This window comes from Neolamprologus brichardi, chromosome 14 (genome assembly GCF_056152115.1).
Source record: "Neolamprologus brichardi isolate AB-2024 chromosome 14, ASM5615211v1, whole genome shotgun sequence".
Classification (NCBI taxonomy): Eukaryota; Metazoa; Chordata; class Actinopteri; order Cichliformes; family Cichlidae; genus Neolamprologus; species Neolamprologus brichardi.
Window position 1 is genome coordinate 27,928,685 of NC_142117.1, and position 20,434 is coordinate 27,949,118.

Sequence of the window (20,434 nt, forward strand, 5' to 3'; positions counted from 1 at the left end):
CCCGCCACCAGCATCATCTACCCTTCACACCTGTCTGTCTCTTTGCAGGTCCCACCGGCTAAAGACGGCACACCTCACTCACCGGGAGCTGCATGAGGATCAGGGAAGGACTGCTGGAAGTGTTCCGTGTCGCCGGCCCTCCAACACACTCCCTCGGCCAGGCTATGGTGGACTGAGGCTACATACAGAACCTGGTCAACCAAACCCTAGTTTGGCCCAGGGCTTTGCTGGAGGCAAAGTGGGTGGAGGTTAGGTGTTTGCATGGGGACATGCACAAATATGCCATAGAGCCACTTCAAATAAAATAGCAGGGCAAAACACAGAGTAAAGGCTGGAGTTAGCTCGCGACTGTTCCCTGCATCCCTTAATTCTGGGGACAGGTTGACCCGGGGTTTAATAACCTTTTGGCATAGCATGTGAGGATGCGTTTAAGGCCTTTAGCAGAGTGTAATGTCTTTGACCAAGTGATAAAAACTGATGATTACATGGGGCACCCTGAAGCAGCGCTGACCTACCCGCATTTTGTATTGATTAAGCATAGGCTTTATCGAGTTAGTCATGACACCCTCACGGAAGAGGAACACACCCAGTTGTTGGTGCCTAAAAGTCACCGGGAAATTACTTTCCAGGAGGAAAGTGCTTTGAGTCTTTCATACCACACAGACTTTTGTGGACAGTTGTTTAGTCAGCCTCTCTCAAAATGATCTGTCTGAAAAACGTGATGCTTTCATCACAACACAACATATAAAGTTTAGAGGAGCAGCATACAAGTGATGTATAAAGGTATAAAGGTAAAACTGCCTGACATTTAAATCTGGATATGCTATGTGAGCTCCAGCCTGAGTTCACTGCATTACCCACTGTGGCCCATTACACCTCAGCCTCCCTCTACCTGTGGGGCTCTGCTTCAATTACACTCACAAACTTGACCTGCCAAGAGCAAGAACAATTAACCTTTCAGAACTCCAAGGAGAGAACAATTTCTTCGCCTTTGATTGCAAACTAGCTAATTGAATTAAAATAAACAATTTCTTTTTTGAGGAGCCCCCCTCCCAGACCCCAAAAATATTCGAACAGAGATAAAAGGCTGAAATGTAGCGGATGGCATTTGCTGTCTGGCTGAGATAAGTGTGTGTGTGTGCTGTGCAGATGTCTGCACAACAGTTTAAAACCTGCTTGGGGACAGCCTAATTACACTCTTAAGAGCATATGTTAATGGTGCCTCTCACTTTATATGAGTGAGTATGTGTGTGTCTAATGACAAAGAAAGCCTGAGGGTGGGATCTGTACAGTGTGCTATGTTGGTTAGTGCTGAGCAGGAGTGAGTCTTTTACCGCCTCACCATCTATCTTTCAATTTCCCTCGCTTTGTCTCTCTCTTTAATGCCTCTCTTAACACAAGCAGATTTGACACAGCTTCAAACACTTGGTGAATTGTATTGTCTATAATTGTCTCACAAACTATTTGGAGGAGCGAGGTGAAAAAATACTAGAGGTGAACAAATTATCATCAGAAGAATTCTACTTAAAGTTGTCACCCCCAATAAATATTTATCACCAGTAATATGGACAATGTTGGTAGCAAGTCATCTTCAAATGTCAAATTTTTTAGGCTTGTTAAGGAACTATTTTATGATTACAGACAAAGCCACATTATTAAAAATGAAGGAAATGGCTCTAAATAGCCTACAATCGGGCATCAGTCCTGTTTTTGTTCTTTTGCACTTGCTGAAATGCATAAAAAGCCTCCTAGTACAGCGGTCCAATCCCCGGCCCATGGAAACCATCAAGCCTAAAACCCTCCACGACTACCAACCGGGTGAACTCCAGCTTCTACCAGAAATGAGTCTGACTTATTATTGGTGAATAAATGTCAGCAAACCATGCTGATGTGACAGGGTGTACAGGGAAGGAATAGCCCATAACAACCGGCCCAATAGTAACTTGAACTATTTAACCAAACATGAACTTTTTTTCAAGACAAGATTCTCGGATACCTTTTTTGACCAGCACAGAAACTCAGGTTTTGTGTTGGCTCCAGCACTCTGAAATGATAAACAGCCCTAGCCTTCAATAGTACAAAGGCAGACTACTCCTGCACTATTTTCTGATGTATGTACACTCCATGGACTGCTTATTAGGTGCACCTAGATAAAACTATTACAAACCAATAAAACAGCATAGCAATAAATCATCACCCTGTAGGTTAATAATATTCTGGTTTTGTCTCTAGTGCCAGACCTGCTGTATGTAGTATGGCGCTAATTCAACTTCATGGTCACTTTGGGTAATAACATGAATTTGTCATCTATTTAAAGCAGGTTTTTTTTATAATTAAAGGAAAATAAAATCTAGGGTTTACTGATGGGATAAAAAATTGGTGTAAAACCATACAATAAATTCCTACTTGAGGTACATGTGCAGATTGGGCTTTAGTTTTAATGTTAGTGAAACAGATCTTGCTGGAAACCTTTTTGTCTGTAATGAGGGTTTGTTTTGGTTCAGTGAATCGTGCCTGAATTACATAATGTTTGAGTTGTACTCATACGTCAGTCTGAAGACAAGAGCCAAAAAAACAAATAAAAAAATAATATTTTTACCGTGATCGCTCGCTTTCCAAACACAGCCCCCTCAACTACCTCTGCATCTCTCTCTCTCTCTCTCCCCAACTCTCTCTCAGACCTTCTGTCCCTTTCTCACCCACTCCTCCCTCACACATCACACCTCTCATTACTCCACACTGAGAGGCCAATCTGAGGGAGTGTGAGTGCTGTGCCTGTGCGAATGTGATTGGCGCTGCTGCACATCAGTGTTTCACTAACCCCTTATCCATCTTCAACTCTGCTCTTCTGGTTGGAAGTCAGATAAATCAGACAAACTGAACCTTGGAGCCAAGTACTTGATATTTCATTGAATAAAACGTGAGGAGTCCATGTCTAAAAGACATCTGTAAGTTGCTGGACTGGGTTACAGTGCTACACAGCAGAGAATATTTCAGGACCTGCCACTACACATATCAAGATGTAAAAGTCAAGATCTTAGTGTATGAGAGAATGAGAATGTCTTTATCAAGTTGCTTCAGGTTTCTTGCTTCACAAGTAAAATTCTTACATAAACAGAAGTAAAACCTAAAGAAAAAACCCTGAATCTTCATCAAGGGCAAGGTTGATGTACTTTCTACTTTAACTTTACTGCAAAACAGACTGAAAGCATGCACTTCAATGTATGATTTGTGTATAAAGATCCCTTTTCAATGCACTTTGTGCCAAAGCTGAAATTTTATGACTCGTTCAAGTTCATTACATTGGACTGTTTGCTTTTATGCCATATGCAAAATCATGGACTCTTCCCAGGACTTGAATACCAATTTTGTGTATAAAGCTATAAACTCTGTTTGTCAGCTCCCTGTTATAGCACCCACTTGCAAATTATGCTGACTACCCAATTAAGTGTGCAGTGATGCTTACAGAATACATTTCAAATGCTGTTGATTGCAAATTTTAGGTGACTACTAGCTGCTGAACACTAGATTTCTGGCAGGGTCCTTGATGTGAAAGATAAATTACCCAGCCTTTATATCAGAGAGACACGGCAGTGATAAAGAATTGGCAAATGAAGAACACAAAGAGCCAAATGAGGAGTTTTAGGGATGTGTGTAGGTTAATTAATTTTTGGATTTAATGTTGCTGTATGGCATAGCACACGAACAAGGAAGAACAGAGCACAAAACAGAATGAAAAACAGTGCAAGAGAATCATTTTGCTTCATCTGCTTTGGCTCAGCATTTCTAACCAAATAAAAGAACGCTTTAATTAGGGCACGCGTTAGTGCATGTGTAAATAAGTCCATATTTATATTTGTTGCAACCCATATTCAGGAATTTGGGTTTAAAGGGCAGAGTTTCAGATTTAATTTGAGTTTACCCACAACACCACAGTGAGAAATTAATGGCCGTTTCATACAGACTCCCCTATTTTCAGGGACTCAATATACCAATGAATAAGCTTGAATGCTTATTTTTCATACTGTGTTTCTAGAGTGGTATGCATTCCCTTGATCATATATATGTCTTTAATATGTCTGGGCAAAAAAATAATTATTTCTTTTAAAATGTGACAGTGTCAAACAAACCATCAAATGAATAACATTTTGGAAAAAAAAACTGTGTGCATGCATTGTAATACTCACGCATCTACATCTGGTATCAGAGCCAGTTTGCTGGGAAAGATCTCCGAGAGAAGCACTCGAGTGAAGGACTTGCCCAAGGACTGGAGCTTTGACTCCAGGTGCTGGAAGAAAAAGAAATGAAAACATTTTGCCTTCTAGACATAAAATAGGCTGTGAAACTCAGCCACATATAATAAGGTATAGGTCACATGATTCATGGCATTAACATGTGCTGATACAAAAACTCCACTCCAGAGGTTTTGCGCTTTCACAGTTTCAGCTTGACTAGACTTTTTCATCTGGACATCAAGCTTTGAACTATCGCATCTCCGCCTATTTATTTTTTCTGCTAATGCACATTTACACATCGGAAACAACATCTTACACTCCCCTCCAGTATAATGTGATTCTTCCCTTCAATCTCTTTCCAATTAGCTCTGGCCTCAACACCTCAACAGGGAAGCTTACAGATTAGACCCCCAAACCAACTGGCTATGTTCAGAGCTAAGTACCTAGTGTACTATTCCAGCCTCTATACAGACAATCAATCTCTTCATCCTTTTGCCATGTGTCCAGGCACACTGTAAAGATAATTCTTTATTGGGCACTTACAACTGAAATCCCATTCTCGCAGTCTCCTAGAGCTTAAAGCTGTAGGAGAGGGCAGGAATTTAGATTGAGCATTTGTGCCTCAGATTGGCTCATTTAAATGTTTTGTACACTGTATGCATTCCTGTGGTGGATTAACTAACTCATCTGTCAATCTAATATTTTATGGTCACTATAAAAAAAAGACCACATGATCCCACTCCTTTGATTAGTAATATAATTAATTACCATCCCCAAATCCAGTGTTTTCAGGCAGAGTATTATATCGTCAGACATGGAAGTGTTGAATCTCGCAATCACTTCAGGCTTGGCAGTAAACTGTTAGATCGAGTGCTGAACAGTCTGATGAAACCTACACAATTACATCACCAGCAAAGCTGCAGTTCTAATGTGCCTGGTTCCTCTCCACTCTTTAAGTCCACCTGAAGATTCTGTCCATAGATTTGACAAAACAAAAGTTTAAAACAACAAAACAAATAAATAAATCAGCCCAGCTACAACTCAGAACACACTTTACTTGGTGAGGTATTGTACACAATAGTTTTGAGCTTTTTCTGCATGGAAAGTTTCCAACACAGTTAGCAACTGAATCATCAGTGTCCCCCACACCCATCTGGTAAAATTCACTTTGGCAATTCTGGAAAAGGGCAGTCTAGCCAGAAGTTATAAAACATTATACTATTATAAAGACATTTTTCACAACAGAAAACTGACAGACAAGCGAGACAAAGACAGTGTGACTGGCGAGTAGCGGTCTCACATGTGGCTATCATTCCTCAGGGTCGGTGAATAAGGCCTGATGGGCACAAGCCCAGTCACCAGACCTTATAAAACAAGTCATTAAATTAAACTGTTTAGCCAAATCAAGGAACTTGGTTCTTTTTCTCACTCTGTCTTTTTAGTTGTGGGTAGCGGACCGAGGCGTTACTTGGGAATCCAAATGGCAGACAAACCAGAAGATATCCCATAAATCCTTCTTTGATGAGATATAGGTAAAATGTGACTGTTATCCGCTGTCCTTGAGAGTATCTTGCAACATTTAGATCACTGTGCTCTTATCAGATAGTTCTGCCCCCTTACTTGAGAGGTTATCTGACACTACACTTCCTAATCTTAAAAGATCTCTGGTGAGTTTGTATTCAAATCCCTTTTTTAAATCCACCCCCGAATGCAACACAAAGATTAAACTTTTCACTCTAGTTGACATTTATACATCAGTGCTAACATAATCTCTTGAGTCTGGATATTTGCGAACAAGTCAAGTCTATGGATGTACACTCGCTGAGGAAGTATTAAACCATTTACATCTAGCATTTAGATGGAGGCTCCAGTTTTTCATACAGCAATCCACACAGCACTGAATTATTACTGATTAAATTATGATTTAATTAGTAATAAGTGAAATTCAAAACAGTAGGGAAAAGAAGGGGAAACAAAACAAAGGAAAAGGAACAAACAGGAGAAAAACTAACTGGCAATTGAAGAGAGGGCAAAACAGGAGAACCAGCTGCAAGTTAAGAGTGACTAGAGACCTTCACGCATGCTAATACATAATATCTTGTACTTGCACAAACTGAGCTTCTCACTTAAGAGTCTGCACCAAATATACCAGCCTTTGACTGTGTGCACTTACTATACTATTTATGAATTCTCATGCCAATAGTTCTAAGCAAGGTTTGTCTTACCTACAAAGTGTGATGAGAGCATTAAACAGTTACCGATAGATAATTTAAAATCATTTATGTATAAAAATACCCCACATTTCACTGAATTATTACAATTAACCAGTTGAATACTGCTTAGAAATGCTTGCTGAACAAGAACGTGAGCTGCATTTCTAAGTGGCTGAATTTTCCAGAGTTAATTTATGCAAATAATGTGATGGGACTGTGCTGCAAAAGCTTTCACCAAGGAAAAGTATAGACTGTTCTTTATGCTTTGAGATGTTTATTTGTAGTTGTTTATTTCATGTTTGTATTGTGGAAGCAATAACAGAAAACGCTCAAAATCATACATCACTAGTAACACTCAAACACAGTCATGCTTGAAGCCAGCAGCGAGATCAAGGATAAGATTTTCTATGGCTGTTTGGCTGCATCATCCAAAATTTGAAATAACAAGCTCCCAGTGTGACGACTTCTTGTCTTATTACTACTTCATGTCACCAAATCACTTGTCAAAAAAACTCGCGCTAAGAAATATTACAAGCCGTTGCACAAGTGGCCTCGGGACATGTAGAGTGTTGAAATGAGGATGCAAACTCACCTCCAGGACTTTAGGGCTGCCCTGTCGGCCAAGCGTGCCCAAGATCAGTCCCCATCTCTGGGCCAGTCGAGCCTTGTCAATAGCCTGGAGCCTTATAGCGCGCATGGCTTCGTGGTCGTAGTATTCCCTGGAGAACACCTTACTGTAGGGGTCGTATCTACAAGAATAGCCAGGCAGAAAAAGGCTGAAAATCACAGATGTGAACAGGACGTGTCGATACTTTTGAAAGAATGAACCTGATTACACATATTACAATCCATTGTTCTGGCATCAATCTCAAGGACAGAAATGCACCAAAAAAAAGAAGAAGAAGAAGAAAAAAAGGTGAAAAATCCAATCACAAAAAGTCATCAAATACAACAGGAGTTAGTGTATCTGAGGGAAAATAGATGTATTTTTGAGCATCTAATCTCCTTTTCTCTGGTACAAGGGGTACACTTGAGATTAGAATCTTGTTTATGAGAGAGACCTGTGATCTGTGCAGCAGTGCATATGTCTATAACAACACAATTTCACTTTGCATGCAAGCAAGCCTTATCAAAACAGAACTTGAGCTTCACATAATGTTATCATGCCACTGCGATAAGGTGAATAATCAGGACTGCAAGCAGTTTTTAAATTTAAACAGCACTAAAAAGCATCATAAGATTCTGAGCCTAGAACATAATTTGAGGATCCAAAAAGGTGATTATGAATGTTGATCGCTTCCGTACTTAAAAAAATATTTTTCTTTTTTCATTGCAATTATTACAAAAAGTTTATTTGACATCATTTGCCCCCAAATGATCAAACTAACACTAGTTCTATAATAAACCCTATTTTGTATCATATAAAGAGAGATATACATGAAATATGTGACAATACCTGTAGGCAGGAATGTCTGGGTTTGCAATCATGATTGATTCCAGATGAAATCTTCCATCTCCAAGATAACTGTAGAAAGATACCAATCAATTCAATGTTTGAGGTGAATGAAACGAGAGGAAAAATAAAGTGTGCAAAGAAAATTCCCTGAAGATGATTAAAATTCATTGTGCAGCCATAAGAAATGCTGACCTATTCTCTTATTCTCTCCATCAGCGTTTTCTCTCTGTTTTTTTTTTTAACATTGTCTTTTAATTTATGTCTGCAGCCTCTTAACAGAAGACCAAAGTGTTTTCGGGCAGAAGCCTTACGGCTTGGGTGGAGGGTCTGCCCACTTTTGCTGTTTGGGAATGTGACCTCAACGAGCGGAGCACGCTGTTTACAGAGAATACAAGCTTTTCCAATTAACCCAGGGTCTGGTGCTGGGGATTCGCCAGAGCGCAAGCAGACGTGGAGTTCACAAACCGCAAACACCGAGTGACATGGAGGTGTCTAAAAATGCAAGGTCTCTTACATAAATGCCCCTTGGGGTCAGGCTGAGAACAATCCTGTTGTTAGTGTGAGGGGGACTCAGGTCAGTACCCCTACTTATTACTTAGCAGGGGTCTCAAAAGGCCTACTGTGCCAGGACGTGCAATTAAACCCACTAATTGGTCAGTGTTTAGAGTGGCTCAAAGCAGGCTGTGGGTGGTTTGCCATACAGGCTACCAAGAGACACGACTAGCTGAGGCTCTATTTGTTAGCAAGTGCATGATTGTGTGTAAGCACGTTTGTCTCTGTTTGCATCTGTGTAATAACACTGAACACAAAATGAACTCAAGGAGAGCCTCTGTTGCACTGCCTCTCTTTGCTTAGAAACATCCAAGGCCCTTGTATAATTATGTTCCCAACAATAAGCCTGCTGCATTTCAGTCACGGTTGTCCTCAGCACTCTGCGGCTCTAAAAGGTTGGTGTGCTTTAACTCTCCCTATGGCCACAGTCCTATCTATATTCTTTATTTTTCAAAAGTGCTCTCACTAGAATGGCAGAATGCTGTGTGTCTGTGCGTTACGCAACTGCCTATTTTCACATTCACATCTTTATATTGTTCTATTATGAGTGAGAGCTAGAGGTGGCAGATCGAAATGGGCGAATGGCCATTTCAATACACTTTAAAAATACTTTTCATTATGGAAATGACAGAGACTAAGACCTTTTAGAGCTTCAAAATCACCCTTAAAGACTAATGCATCACTATTCATTCTCCATATTGCTCAAGCGGGTCAAAACTTTGATAAAATGCAATTACAGCTTGAGCACACACCACTTTTTGTGGGAACTTGCTCATTTCGAATTCATATAGGATGACTTGATATTAAATATTCATTTATTGCTATAATACAGGTGCTGAACAAAACCATGCACTGTAAAAAAGAAATCATATTAAGAGCAGATCTGCTCTGCTTTCGTTAGTGACAGTGAACAATCAAAGTGCCATTACTCTAATAATTTGTTAAAGTAAAAGGAGACTGATCAGCAGAGGGAAACCATTTCGCTGTAGCTGTACTTCTGATATAGTTGTCACATCAAAATAAAATGTTTCAGCTATATATTTTTAGACTGAAATTTAACACTAGGGGATGGTGCTACCAGTGAGGTTAAAGTCCTCATCGTTGCTCATGTGTTCAATGTAACACGTGTGGATTAAGTGAGAAAGAGAGCAACATACATCCCTCAGGTAGGCTAATCGATTTTCTCTCTCAGCACACCTCTGCACAAGCCAGCTGACACATCAAAGACAATGCACATTGGATTAGAAGGTGAAACACACTCTGACCCTTCCACAGCTTTCACGCATACAAAGAGACACACTGAAACAGACACACAGTACACATCACTTTTGTATCCACTTATGCATATAGCAAAGCCCGTCCTTGTGCAGCTGTTATGCACTGGGAGATTTTAATCGCATGGACAAACATTAGATGTGTGCAGATCAGACATATGGGGCTGTGCACCTAGGCATAATTATATCAAGGGAACATCATCTCACTGTGCACTACAAAGCATAAGATTTATCTACTGCAGACCAGCACCAGATGTATAGACACACAGTAGCTGCGGAGGTGTTGTTTGTTAGTTGGACCTGTTACTTTGCCAAGCGTTTTCCTCCCTGCAGCACAGGCAAAATAAGCATCACTTTGACACATCGCACATGAACGGTGTTTTTGTGAAAATACACAGGAAGTAGTCTTTTAGGGTACATGCAGCTCCTGACTGGATGCATCATCTTGTTTTTTCTGATTAAGATTAAATAAATGGGGAAAATAAGAAATTAAAACGGGCAATCAGACAAGCTGAAACTAATTTACAGACAAACTAATATATCAAGGAAACCTGTCAATCCTTACTATGGAAACATATAGTAGGTGTTATATTTTGCTAAAGCGTTTCCTTAAATCTAAACTATAAAACATGTGAATATATTGACTCTGGCTTGAAACAAGCCAAAGGTGTCTGAATACATACAATTCAAGCTATTCACGGTGGCCATTTCTGGCTGCTTACAGCTCACAGATATGGCTGTTTATCACAGCCAGCTCAGTCTGGTGTGACAGGCATTATGGCATACAGATTATACTCATGCCACATGGGTGGGCATGGCAATAGCAGGCTTTACTATGGAAGGAAAGGAGAGAGAAGACAATGGCTGGATGAGTCAATGCTGGATCTCTGCAGCTATCTAATCTGTGCTAACTAAAAAAAAGGAACTGGGCAGACACTGTAAGGTGGGAGACAGGAGGAATACGATTTCTTACACAATGGCATTGACATGGCGCTCCAAGCGAGGGGAGGTGCAGCCTAAAATTTCTCCCGGTGACAGAGGGCGACACTGTGGGACAAGCACATCATACTCTGGCTTGAGGGCTGCACTCACAGCCTAGAATATGGAGGAAGGAGAAGGGATTATATTCTCTGTGCACATATTTAATCAGGTTCTTCACTTTTGATGGTTCATTTTTACATTTTTAATAACGGAAAGATAACAAGAGATGCATCGAATATGAATGTGGCTGAGTCTGAACCTACAGAAAACATACAGACCAAACATTTTTCTTCATCTTCCATCAGGCTCTGTGCTGTAGGACATTTAAGTAAAACAAAACAATAGATATTACATTAAAGCCAAGTCTGCCTTTTAATGGGTTTTGAAGTTTATGCAGAGACCTGCACTTTAATGTAGTGTCCATTGTTTTATTTTAAATTGAACACGCTAAAGATATGAACCCGAGGAATAAAAACGTGCAACTGTCTGTGGTCTCGATTCAATGTATGCAAAAGGGAAAAACAGAATTAAAAGTCAGAAGATAGGGGATTACCACTATTACCACTGGTGCAAATATATAGAATATTATAATAATATAATATTTTTAAAAGACTGAAAATGTCAACTTCAAGTGATACTGAAAGGCTCATGAATGATTTTCTGCCAGAAGTGTAACTTTTAACACACAACTGGTGTTTAAATCCTCATGCTTCTGCAAAGCACCAAAAAAGAGTGCTTTAATTTTTAGAAAAACGAACTAGTTCATGTGTACTCATTTAGATGAAAAGAGAAAATGAGTGAACAATTATTATAAGAAAAAAAAGGAAAAAGTGTGTGTGTTCTGAGGATAAACAAACGATTTAAGGCTAATTTAAGGCAATCCACAGGGAATACGGGTGAACTTCTCCCGCCCGTACTGTGTGACCCCAACAAGCCTACACACATAAGACACGAGTGAGATTAGCGCAAGCATGCATACAAAACATAGAGACTTATGCAGACATATACAGATAGGCGGACTCAAACATCCCATCATATAATGTGACCTGTTAGGGTAGAGCTTGAATTAAAAATAGTGGTGGTTGCATTAGTAAAGGTCCAAAGTGGTGCTGGTTCAACACAGCATATGAAAGCAGCAAAATGCATTATAGAAGAGGGAGGCAGCCAGCCTGAAAGAAGGCTGCTCGAGCTTAATACTATAGCTGCTGCCACTGCTTATATAAAGAGCACTACTGAGCACGATGCTGAACCGAGCGGCCTTCCGAGTTCATTGCACCTTTCAAATCCAAAATAACTGCTGCCGGATTTGTCAAACCCACACTTGAACTGAGCTTTAAGAGCGGCGTGTGAGCTTGTTCATAAAAGCCAGGAACTGCAAAAAAAGTATACTGTACAAATGCAGAGATGTGTGTGTGTATTCCTGTACTATACAGAAAAATATACTCTTTATGTAATACGGAAAATACAAGTGACAATAACTGTGTGCGTCAGCTCTCTCCGACGCGAGAATCACACACAAATGCACACAAAGTCTGACAGAACCGGCGCTTAATCACCTGCAGCGCCGCCACAAACTGAATAGTGCTGACGAGTGCAAGAGACTGTCCAGGAGAGAAGTTGAACTTGATTGTGTCCAGGAAGTGTGCATTGTCCATCTGGATATCCACAAACACATACAGCATCTTGATACCTGCTGTCGAGTCTATGGGGACTGCAGCAAGACAAAGACAAAAGAAAGACAGATGAATACTTCAGTCCTGCTTCTTTAGACTGCTGTATATGGAACATCAAAACATAAACATATATACACATAGCAATACAGCTACACAGATAGACCGTATGTGAGCATACTGCAAATATAAAGATCATACGGTACGCACCTATGTGACATAACTGAAACATAGAGCGTGAGAGTCTAGCACGTGCAGGAACTGATGCAAAGACCTCAATTATTTAGGGAAGGAGAAGGACACACGCGATTACTATTAATGCCATTAATTTCACAGACCATTTACTACGCGCCCGGGCCTGGGAGACGTAGCTACAGACATGCTGAGTTAGATGCTGAATAAAGCAGGGGAGAGTCCAAGAAACAAGGGGGGAAAGGGTACAGATAAGAACGAAGAATTATTGTTTGTGTTGATCATTATAATCGGTCTTCCTCTCGTGCTACAGTTAATTTGCAGATCAGAAGCGAGGGGACTTTTTTTGTTACAATTAAGCAAATGGCCCATTATGGTTGAAATGCTTTATGAACAAGTGCAGCTCACTTGATGGCCTAGATTAAAGCAACACTGAGAGAGAGAGCGATATGGGAGCAAGGCTCAACAATGTGCAGATAATAGGGAGTGAATAAAGAGGGGATAGTGGGAAAACATAAGAGCTGTCTTAACAAAGGACTGAAGGCAGCTGTGATGGAAATGGGAGAAGAATGAAACATTCCCATGAAAGTAGGCTGGAAAATAGAGAAATTTAATTTGGGGGTGTGGGCAGATGATTTTATAATAAACTGTATAAAGAGCAAATGCTTTGGAATGGGAGGCAGGAGTGGAAAAAGTAACAGGATACCGAGTGTGTGTGTGTTATGGGTATTTAGTTTGAATGTGAAGGGTAGGTTGTCAATTAACTGGGAACAGAGGTGATGAATGGGCTCACATTTCAGCTCTGAGTAAAGGAGAACAGATGGATAGATATTTAAAACAGTGGGGTTTGCTGCAGGCCACACGCTGAGTGAGAAACCAAATAGTTAAATACATCATGAGGGGGAGATAGGTAAAAATCTAGACTGAGACCAACAACCGTCTGTTGCTTGTTTATAGACACTCCCAAAACATAAAAGGGCAGAGGAAAGTGACATCGATCTGTGTTCACATTAGCATGGTAGCCTGAGAGCACTTAGGTGCTGCAATCAGAGACACAGTCAATGAGACAGACACGACTCACTTGCACCATCACTGGTTTTATCCTTTTCATGGCTATAAGCTCACTTAGCACAGCTGCTTATTAATGCCCATGAACACAAACACAAATGCACACTCAAATTGAACAAAAGGGTGGACATAGTGCTATACTGGCTTGGTTACAAATGGTCTGTTAAAAATCAATATGTAAAAACAAAATATATTCTGATTCTGTACCTCTGTATAATTCATGAACAATAAGCCAATCGTTTGGCATATTGAAAATGTGGTCCTGAAATAATCTGTATTATCTATGTGGGGAAATGTGATAGCATTTAACTTGGATTGGAGAATGGCTTTAGCATTTATATAATGAAATAAGAGATGCTTGCTATACTATTATGGTTTAATAAGATATGACATTTATTTGACCCAAAAGTTGGTGAATTACATTGTTAAAGTAGCCAAAACATAAAAAGCAACCTAGCTTGATATAATAAGTACCGCTAACTGAGAATGGCACAAAATACACAAAGGAGCTCAATTTAACAAGAAAACGGATGTGAGTAAAGAGGGCAATATATAAAAATAGAAATGTAATACAATATGGTACTGTGGTGTTGTAGAGGGCAGTCAAGGTTATACGTTTATTAAATTTATTATCTAAAGCTATTCACCATAGCCACAATCATCCGAAGACTTCCCTATTACCTGATGGAGCAATCCAAACAGTGTATTGATTCACAATGAATTCAAACATTAACAGCAGGACATGAGAGGATTCTCACTTAAAGTTAATGTCATAATCTGATACTGCTGACAACATTTCAACTGCTCAAAACAATCAATACAGTCGTATATAATAAAAATCCTACAGCAAGTGTCTACAGATGGGAACTGTTACCTGGGCTGTTATAAAAATTATAAAACTGTTATTCAGTACCTCACAAATACGACTAGCTACTCTAAAATCGGTGCCACGGCCATGTTCTGAAATGACTTTAATAGTGAGGATCTACTCATGATGTTTAAGGAAGACCAGTAAAACTTTCCTGGCATTATCGGAGGGGAGCTTCTATCTCCTGACAGTTTTCCTTCCTGGAGTTCAATTTTGGATTCTATATTTTCATTCCAGTATGTTCCCCAGTTTATCTCAGGCTGTTCTGTTCCAACTACTATGGTATTCAGGTTAAACATCAACAAAAAAGTCCCCAAACTCATATCTGCAAGCAATGTTTGAACACGGTTTTATGATGTTGCCCATATTGTCCGGTTCAAACTGGAGGTGCTTTATGATGAGAAAATATGAGAAGACACCACTACTCTCAAAAGCAGATACTGCAGAGGAAATGAAAGGGAAATGAATGAATGCGGGAGAGAGAGTTCCTCTGTGAGTCAGTCAAAACACTGTGTCTTTCATCTCCCACAGGTGGCTGACATCTTGGGGAAACAGTGCAGTGATGTCCTCACGACTGAGAGATGAAGGTCAGGGACGGATGCACGACACCACCATTACATTTGCATTCTCTCAGGATCTGCAGTCCATTTGGGTTTGTTTGTTTTTTTAATCTCTTCCATCAATTAATATCTGATCTCCATCCCAACCCGCAAAGACTTTAACGCCTTTATCCTTGCATTTGCTGGGCTGCTCTCAGCATAAACAGGTACACATCTTATCTTTTGTAAACATACATGCCTGCATACATAATTGCTCCATGATAATCAAATTATAAATATGCCAACAGCACATACACAAAGACTAACACAATGAACACAATAAAGCCAAAAGAGAGACAGAGAGCGAAAGAGAGCGTTTTTCAGTAGTATTAAAATTCTGTTGGCCATTTCTGGTATTTGGGATAGGTGAGGTCGTTCTGGCAGAGATATATCAAAACTATTGATTTAACATTTCCTCCCATGTTCTGCGAAAGGCAGACAGTGGGGGCGAGGGTGAAGGTCCTCGAGAACTGCTTGAGGTTTTCAAAGAACGGCTCTAATGCATGTCCTCCATTGATCTGCTGAGTAAATGTGATGCCCAGGCTCCAAACATCTGATATGCTTTCCAAACTAGAGTTGGGAAGAATGCACCAACTAGTAACATTTTCCATTGATCGATGGCTTTGTCTGTGAGTCTGTCGGTGTTGGTATGTCTATGTTCTGAAGCTTCTTTTTTTTTTATGCAACCCACTCTTAGTAAGTGGGTGTCTTCGATGCTAGATCACTTGACATTCTCTACACGAAAAGTCATGAAGAGAGAAAAAACCATCCAAATAGACAGTAAAGAGACTCACTTAGGCAACTGTGGCCATAGTGCACCATGAAATCAGCTCCCAGGGCTCGAGCAGTGAAGTCGTCCACACAGCAGGCGCCGTACGTCACATCCCCCATCACAAATGTATCTGCATCTGTGAACCTGGAATTTGGGCAGAGGCTCTAATCACTGTTGTTACAGACCATATATGCTGTTGCTTGTTACCATAGCGAATAATACACATAGCATCCAAGGCATGGTGTGATTATGAGCGAGCTGAGTAAGATCAACTCCTATCCACTTGCTGCAGATAGAGTACACTATATAGCATCTGACAAAGCTACCAGTCAATGACCGACTCACAGTACATCAGGGTGACACACTGCTATTCTTTTGCTCCTTATAACTGGGAGCCAGCAGCCAAAGTACAGTACAAGCTGTCTGATAGTTAAAGCCCTGCCAGACGAGGGTTAATGGGTCATCAGTTAGCCTGGCCACAGACAGAACGCTACATGAAGAGGAGAAGCACAAAAGGAAATGTATGACTGACACAAATAGATTAGAATTTGCAAAGGTCTTTAACAATCTATTTCCCAGATTTGCTGTGAAGGCTGTGAAATACACAGACCATGTGGGCCCTAATGTTCCACTTTGCAGATGTACAAGGGGAAAATAAACATGGCCTTCTTGAAAGGAACACTAACAAATTACACAGGCATCTGTGGACTCAGTACTGTTAAAAATAATTGCAGATTGTGCTACTGAAAAACAAGTGCCTACACATATCACCCTTTATGGGCAAATAAAATGCTAAGTAAACCCATAAAGACTAAGTAAAATGAATAAAAGCGGGGAGTAACAGCAAAAAAGAGCTAATGAACAGAAGCTTGAGGCATTGTAAGGGAGGGAAGATGGGTAGACAAGGGGGTGTTTGTAAAAGGAAGTTGTTGCCAGGTATTCGAGGCTGTATTCTGACAGATTTAGGCTAGACAGAAGAGGCAGAACTGAGATGAGAAGAAGGACTTGGGGAAAGGAGAGGAAAGTGATAAACAGAAATGGCTGCACACAGAACAACATCTGTAGAAACCCACAGATTCTTAGTAATACGTCTCCTGCTGCCCAATCTTTCAACCAACATCTACTCTGTTTATTCCTCGCTCTGCACCTCGCCAGGGGCTTCACACAAAGTTTCTATTTAGCCTTTCCTCCCTCAATTTCTCTCATGTAATCTCTAGTTTGTGCTCTCTCTAGGCCCCTCATCATTGTCCCCTAGATTTCGATGTAGTTTCTCTCCAAATGTCCCTGTCCCTTCTCCTATAATAGCAGCTCTCAAGTGAAAGGAGTACAGGCCAGCTGAGCCCAGGAAAACACAGACAGAGCAACTCATCTGATAAATAAATATTTGCATTCAAAGGTTTGAATCAGTGGCTCTCTCTCTTTCTCTGGGTTTTGATTTTGTCTGTACCCATCTGTTTGTGTACCCTAGCCAATAGCAGGAAGGTAATTAAGGATCACTAAAAATGATACAATAACAGGGATCATTTAAGGTTCCTCGCTCACTGGAAAGATTATTTTTCATAAACGTGCAACAACCTTTCAGCTAAAAATACTGTCCACCGGAAAAAAAAAAAAAAGATTTCCCCTGCAATTCACTGCAGACTACGCAAAACCATCTACAATGCAAAACACAGCACTACAGAAGATTATTGTATCTAATCAGCCATCTATCTGACAGAAATATCATTACTACACTGGCAGTGCAAGCTGTATCTAGTTATTTCCAGGGTAAGTACATTGAAATTTTATGGTAATAAATGCTAAGAATCTGTTTAAGAGGCTGATATGAGATGTGTAATGCTACTGGGACATGGACAGAGTAATTACTGGGCAACATATAGTCCCATATCCCAATGGGAGAGCGAAACAGAACGAAGACGCACGATGAGAAAAAACAGAGAGAGGACAACAACTTGAAATGTGTATCAGTGTAAATCACAATCACATTATCTCAACACAGGAAACTACTGTGCAGACATAAAGCCAAAAATGTCCTTCGATCCATCCCTATTTAGATTTTTTTCACTTTCACATCCTCAACTATCACTCCTCTCCTCTGTTGCTTCGCATACTGGTGTCCCGTGTCTTGCACAGTTCCGATTTCTCTCTGCATATCAGCAGTGGTTTTGCCTCATCTTGTGGTACTCAGTTCAGCCATTCCAACTGAAATGTCATTAAGATCTAATTAAGATGTCAGAGGAGCTTGTGAACTCCATAACAGCCCTTGTTAATTAGCTCTTTAGCATACAGCTCAATATGTGTGAGAAATTGCCAACTGATTTGCATCTCCGTTACAAAAACCACTGTGCTGGTGTGTGCTACAAAAACAAGCTTGAGTCTGCAGCAAGAATGGAATACATGCATCCAAGTGCGCATGTGCACACGCGCGCACACGGTGTAGATGTATTGCCAGCTGATTGTATCACTACTTATCAACAGTTTAAACAACTGATGTGTTTTTACATAAATGGCATTTTTCTTCACTGCATCATTGTCCTAATGCCGTTGGGTAAGCATAAAAGTAAATGCATCTTTCTGTTCTGTGCTCTGATGCCAATTTCCTTTTCCTGACTTTGACAGGAATTTCTTCTGATGTCACAATAAAGCAGAGAACTTGTTAGTACCAGTGCATTACACCTCAAAGATGTTGCAGCAGACAAAGAGAATGCAAAACTTCTCTCGTCTCTGAACAATTCAATTGCGCCACACAAAGCCATTCTGTCACAGATGACACTTATCTGTTCATGAAAATTACCAGACTAAATTAAACTATCAGGCTTCCACCATCTGTCTGGATAACATTTGATTTAAGGTTCTGAGTATTTTGCGATGTGTTAAGTTGCAGATATATTTCATTGACAGTTTTACTATTGGGCCCATTAGCCTGAGAAAAAAAACAAACGACTGTTTAAAAAATTATATATAAACAACTTTCCATTATAAAACTCCATTGCTAATATGTCAATGACATATTTAAACTCTGAGCTAGCTGAAAGCTATGATTACATTATACATTTTATAGTATTAACACTGCTTGCTCTGGTAGCACGTGTTAATTTCTATTTGTGTCTGTGCAGCAGATAAAGTATTGAACCCATCACCAATTTTCAGTGTAAATATAATTCTAAAAGGTGCTATCAATATGAGATTTTCACCAGATATTGGCAACAAACCATTCAACACCATTTCCACATATGCAAAGAAATCAAACCATTGATGTCCATACATTCAGTTATGTGTAATGATGAGAAATGACAAAAGGGAAAAAACTATTGAATACCTGAATAAAGGGAGGTTTAAAAAGGCATGGGAAGTCACAGCACCAGCTGAAATCTATCAGTAACTAGAAAAAGTTGCATTTCCTGCGAAAATGCAGTGTGAATGCCGTGTAGTGGAATCTGAAAACAGCAGGAGAACTATCTGCTGAAAACACTTTGTAGAAACTGAAGTCTTTGCTGAAAACTGTTGTATTTGAAAGGGTACACTGAACAATGTCAATAAAGCACACTGAATGCAAGCAGAGAAGAAGTGTGACAGCAGCCACAGGTAGTAATCGAACCTGCACCACCAGGTCTTATGGCAGCTGCTCATCTCACTGAGCCAAACTAGTTCTTGTCCCAAAGACAGATACAGTCGGGCAAAAAAGTATTTAGTCAGCCACCGATTGTGCAAGTTCCCCCACTTAAAATGATGACAGAGGTCAGTAATTTGCACCAGAGGTACACTTCAACTGTGAGAGACAGAATGTGAAAAAAAAATCCATGAATTCACATGGTAGGATTTGTAAAGAATTTATTCGTAAATCAGGGTGGAAAATAAGTATTTGGTCAATAACAAAAATACAACTCAATACTTTGTAACATAACCTTTGTTGGCAATAACAGAGGTCAAACGTTTACTATAGGTCTTTACCAGGTTTGCACACACAGTAGCTGGTATTTTGGCCCATTCCTCCATGCAGATCTTCTCAAGAGCAGTGATGTTTTGGGGCTGTCGCAGAGCAACACGGACTTTCAACTCCCGCCACAGATTTTCTATGGGGTTGAGGTCTGGAGACTGGCTAGGCCACTCCAGGACTTTCAAATGCTTCTTACGGAGCCACTCCTTTGTTGCCCGGGCGGTGTGTTTTGGATCATTGTCATGTTGGAAGACCCAGCCTCGTTTCATCTTCAAAGTTCTCACTGATGGAAGGAGGTTTTGGCTCAAAATCTCACGATACTTGGCCCCATTCATTCTGTCCTTAACACGGATCAGTCGTCCTGTCCCCTTGGCAGAAAAACAGCCCCATAGCATGATGTTTCCACCCCCATGCTTCACAGTAGGTATGGTGTTCTTGGGATGCAACTCAGTATTCTTCTTCCTCCAAACACGACGAGTTGAGTTTATACCAAAAAGTTCTACTTTGGTTTCATCTGACCACATGACATTCTCCCAGTCCTCTGCTGTATCATCCATGTGCTCTCTGGCAAACTTCAGACGGGCCTGGACATGCACTGGCTTCAGCAGCGGAACACG

At 40.3% G+C, this 20,434-nt stretch overlaps 1 protein-coding gene across 1 annotated transcript in view; it reads right to left on the reverse strand.

Annotated features, from left to right (window-relative positions):
* The window catches only part of dph1 (diphthamide biosynthesis 1), a 68,366-nt gene that overhangs the window by 11,360 nt on the left and 36,572 nt on the right, over positions 1–20,434 (reverse strand). Inside the window, exons 4-9 of the mRNA XM_006801556.3 lie at positions 15,903–16,024; positions 12,268–12,422; positions 10,704–10,825; positions 7,905–7,973; positions 7,041–7,197; positions 4,188–4,288 (exon numbers count right to left, since the gene is read on the reverse strand). Coding sequence (XP_006801619.1) covers positions 4,188–4,288; positions 7,041–7,197; positions 7,905–7,973; positions 10,704–10,825; positions 12,268–12,422; positions 15,903–16,024 — 726 coding nt within the window. The remainder of the gene's footprint in view (positions 1–4,187; positions 4,289–7,040; positions 7,198–7,904; positions 7,974–10,703; positions 10,826–12,267; positions 12,423–15,902; positions 16,025–20,434) is intronic.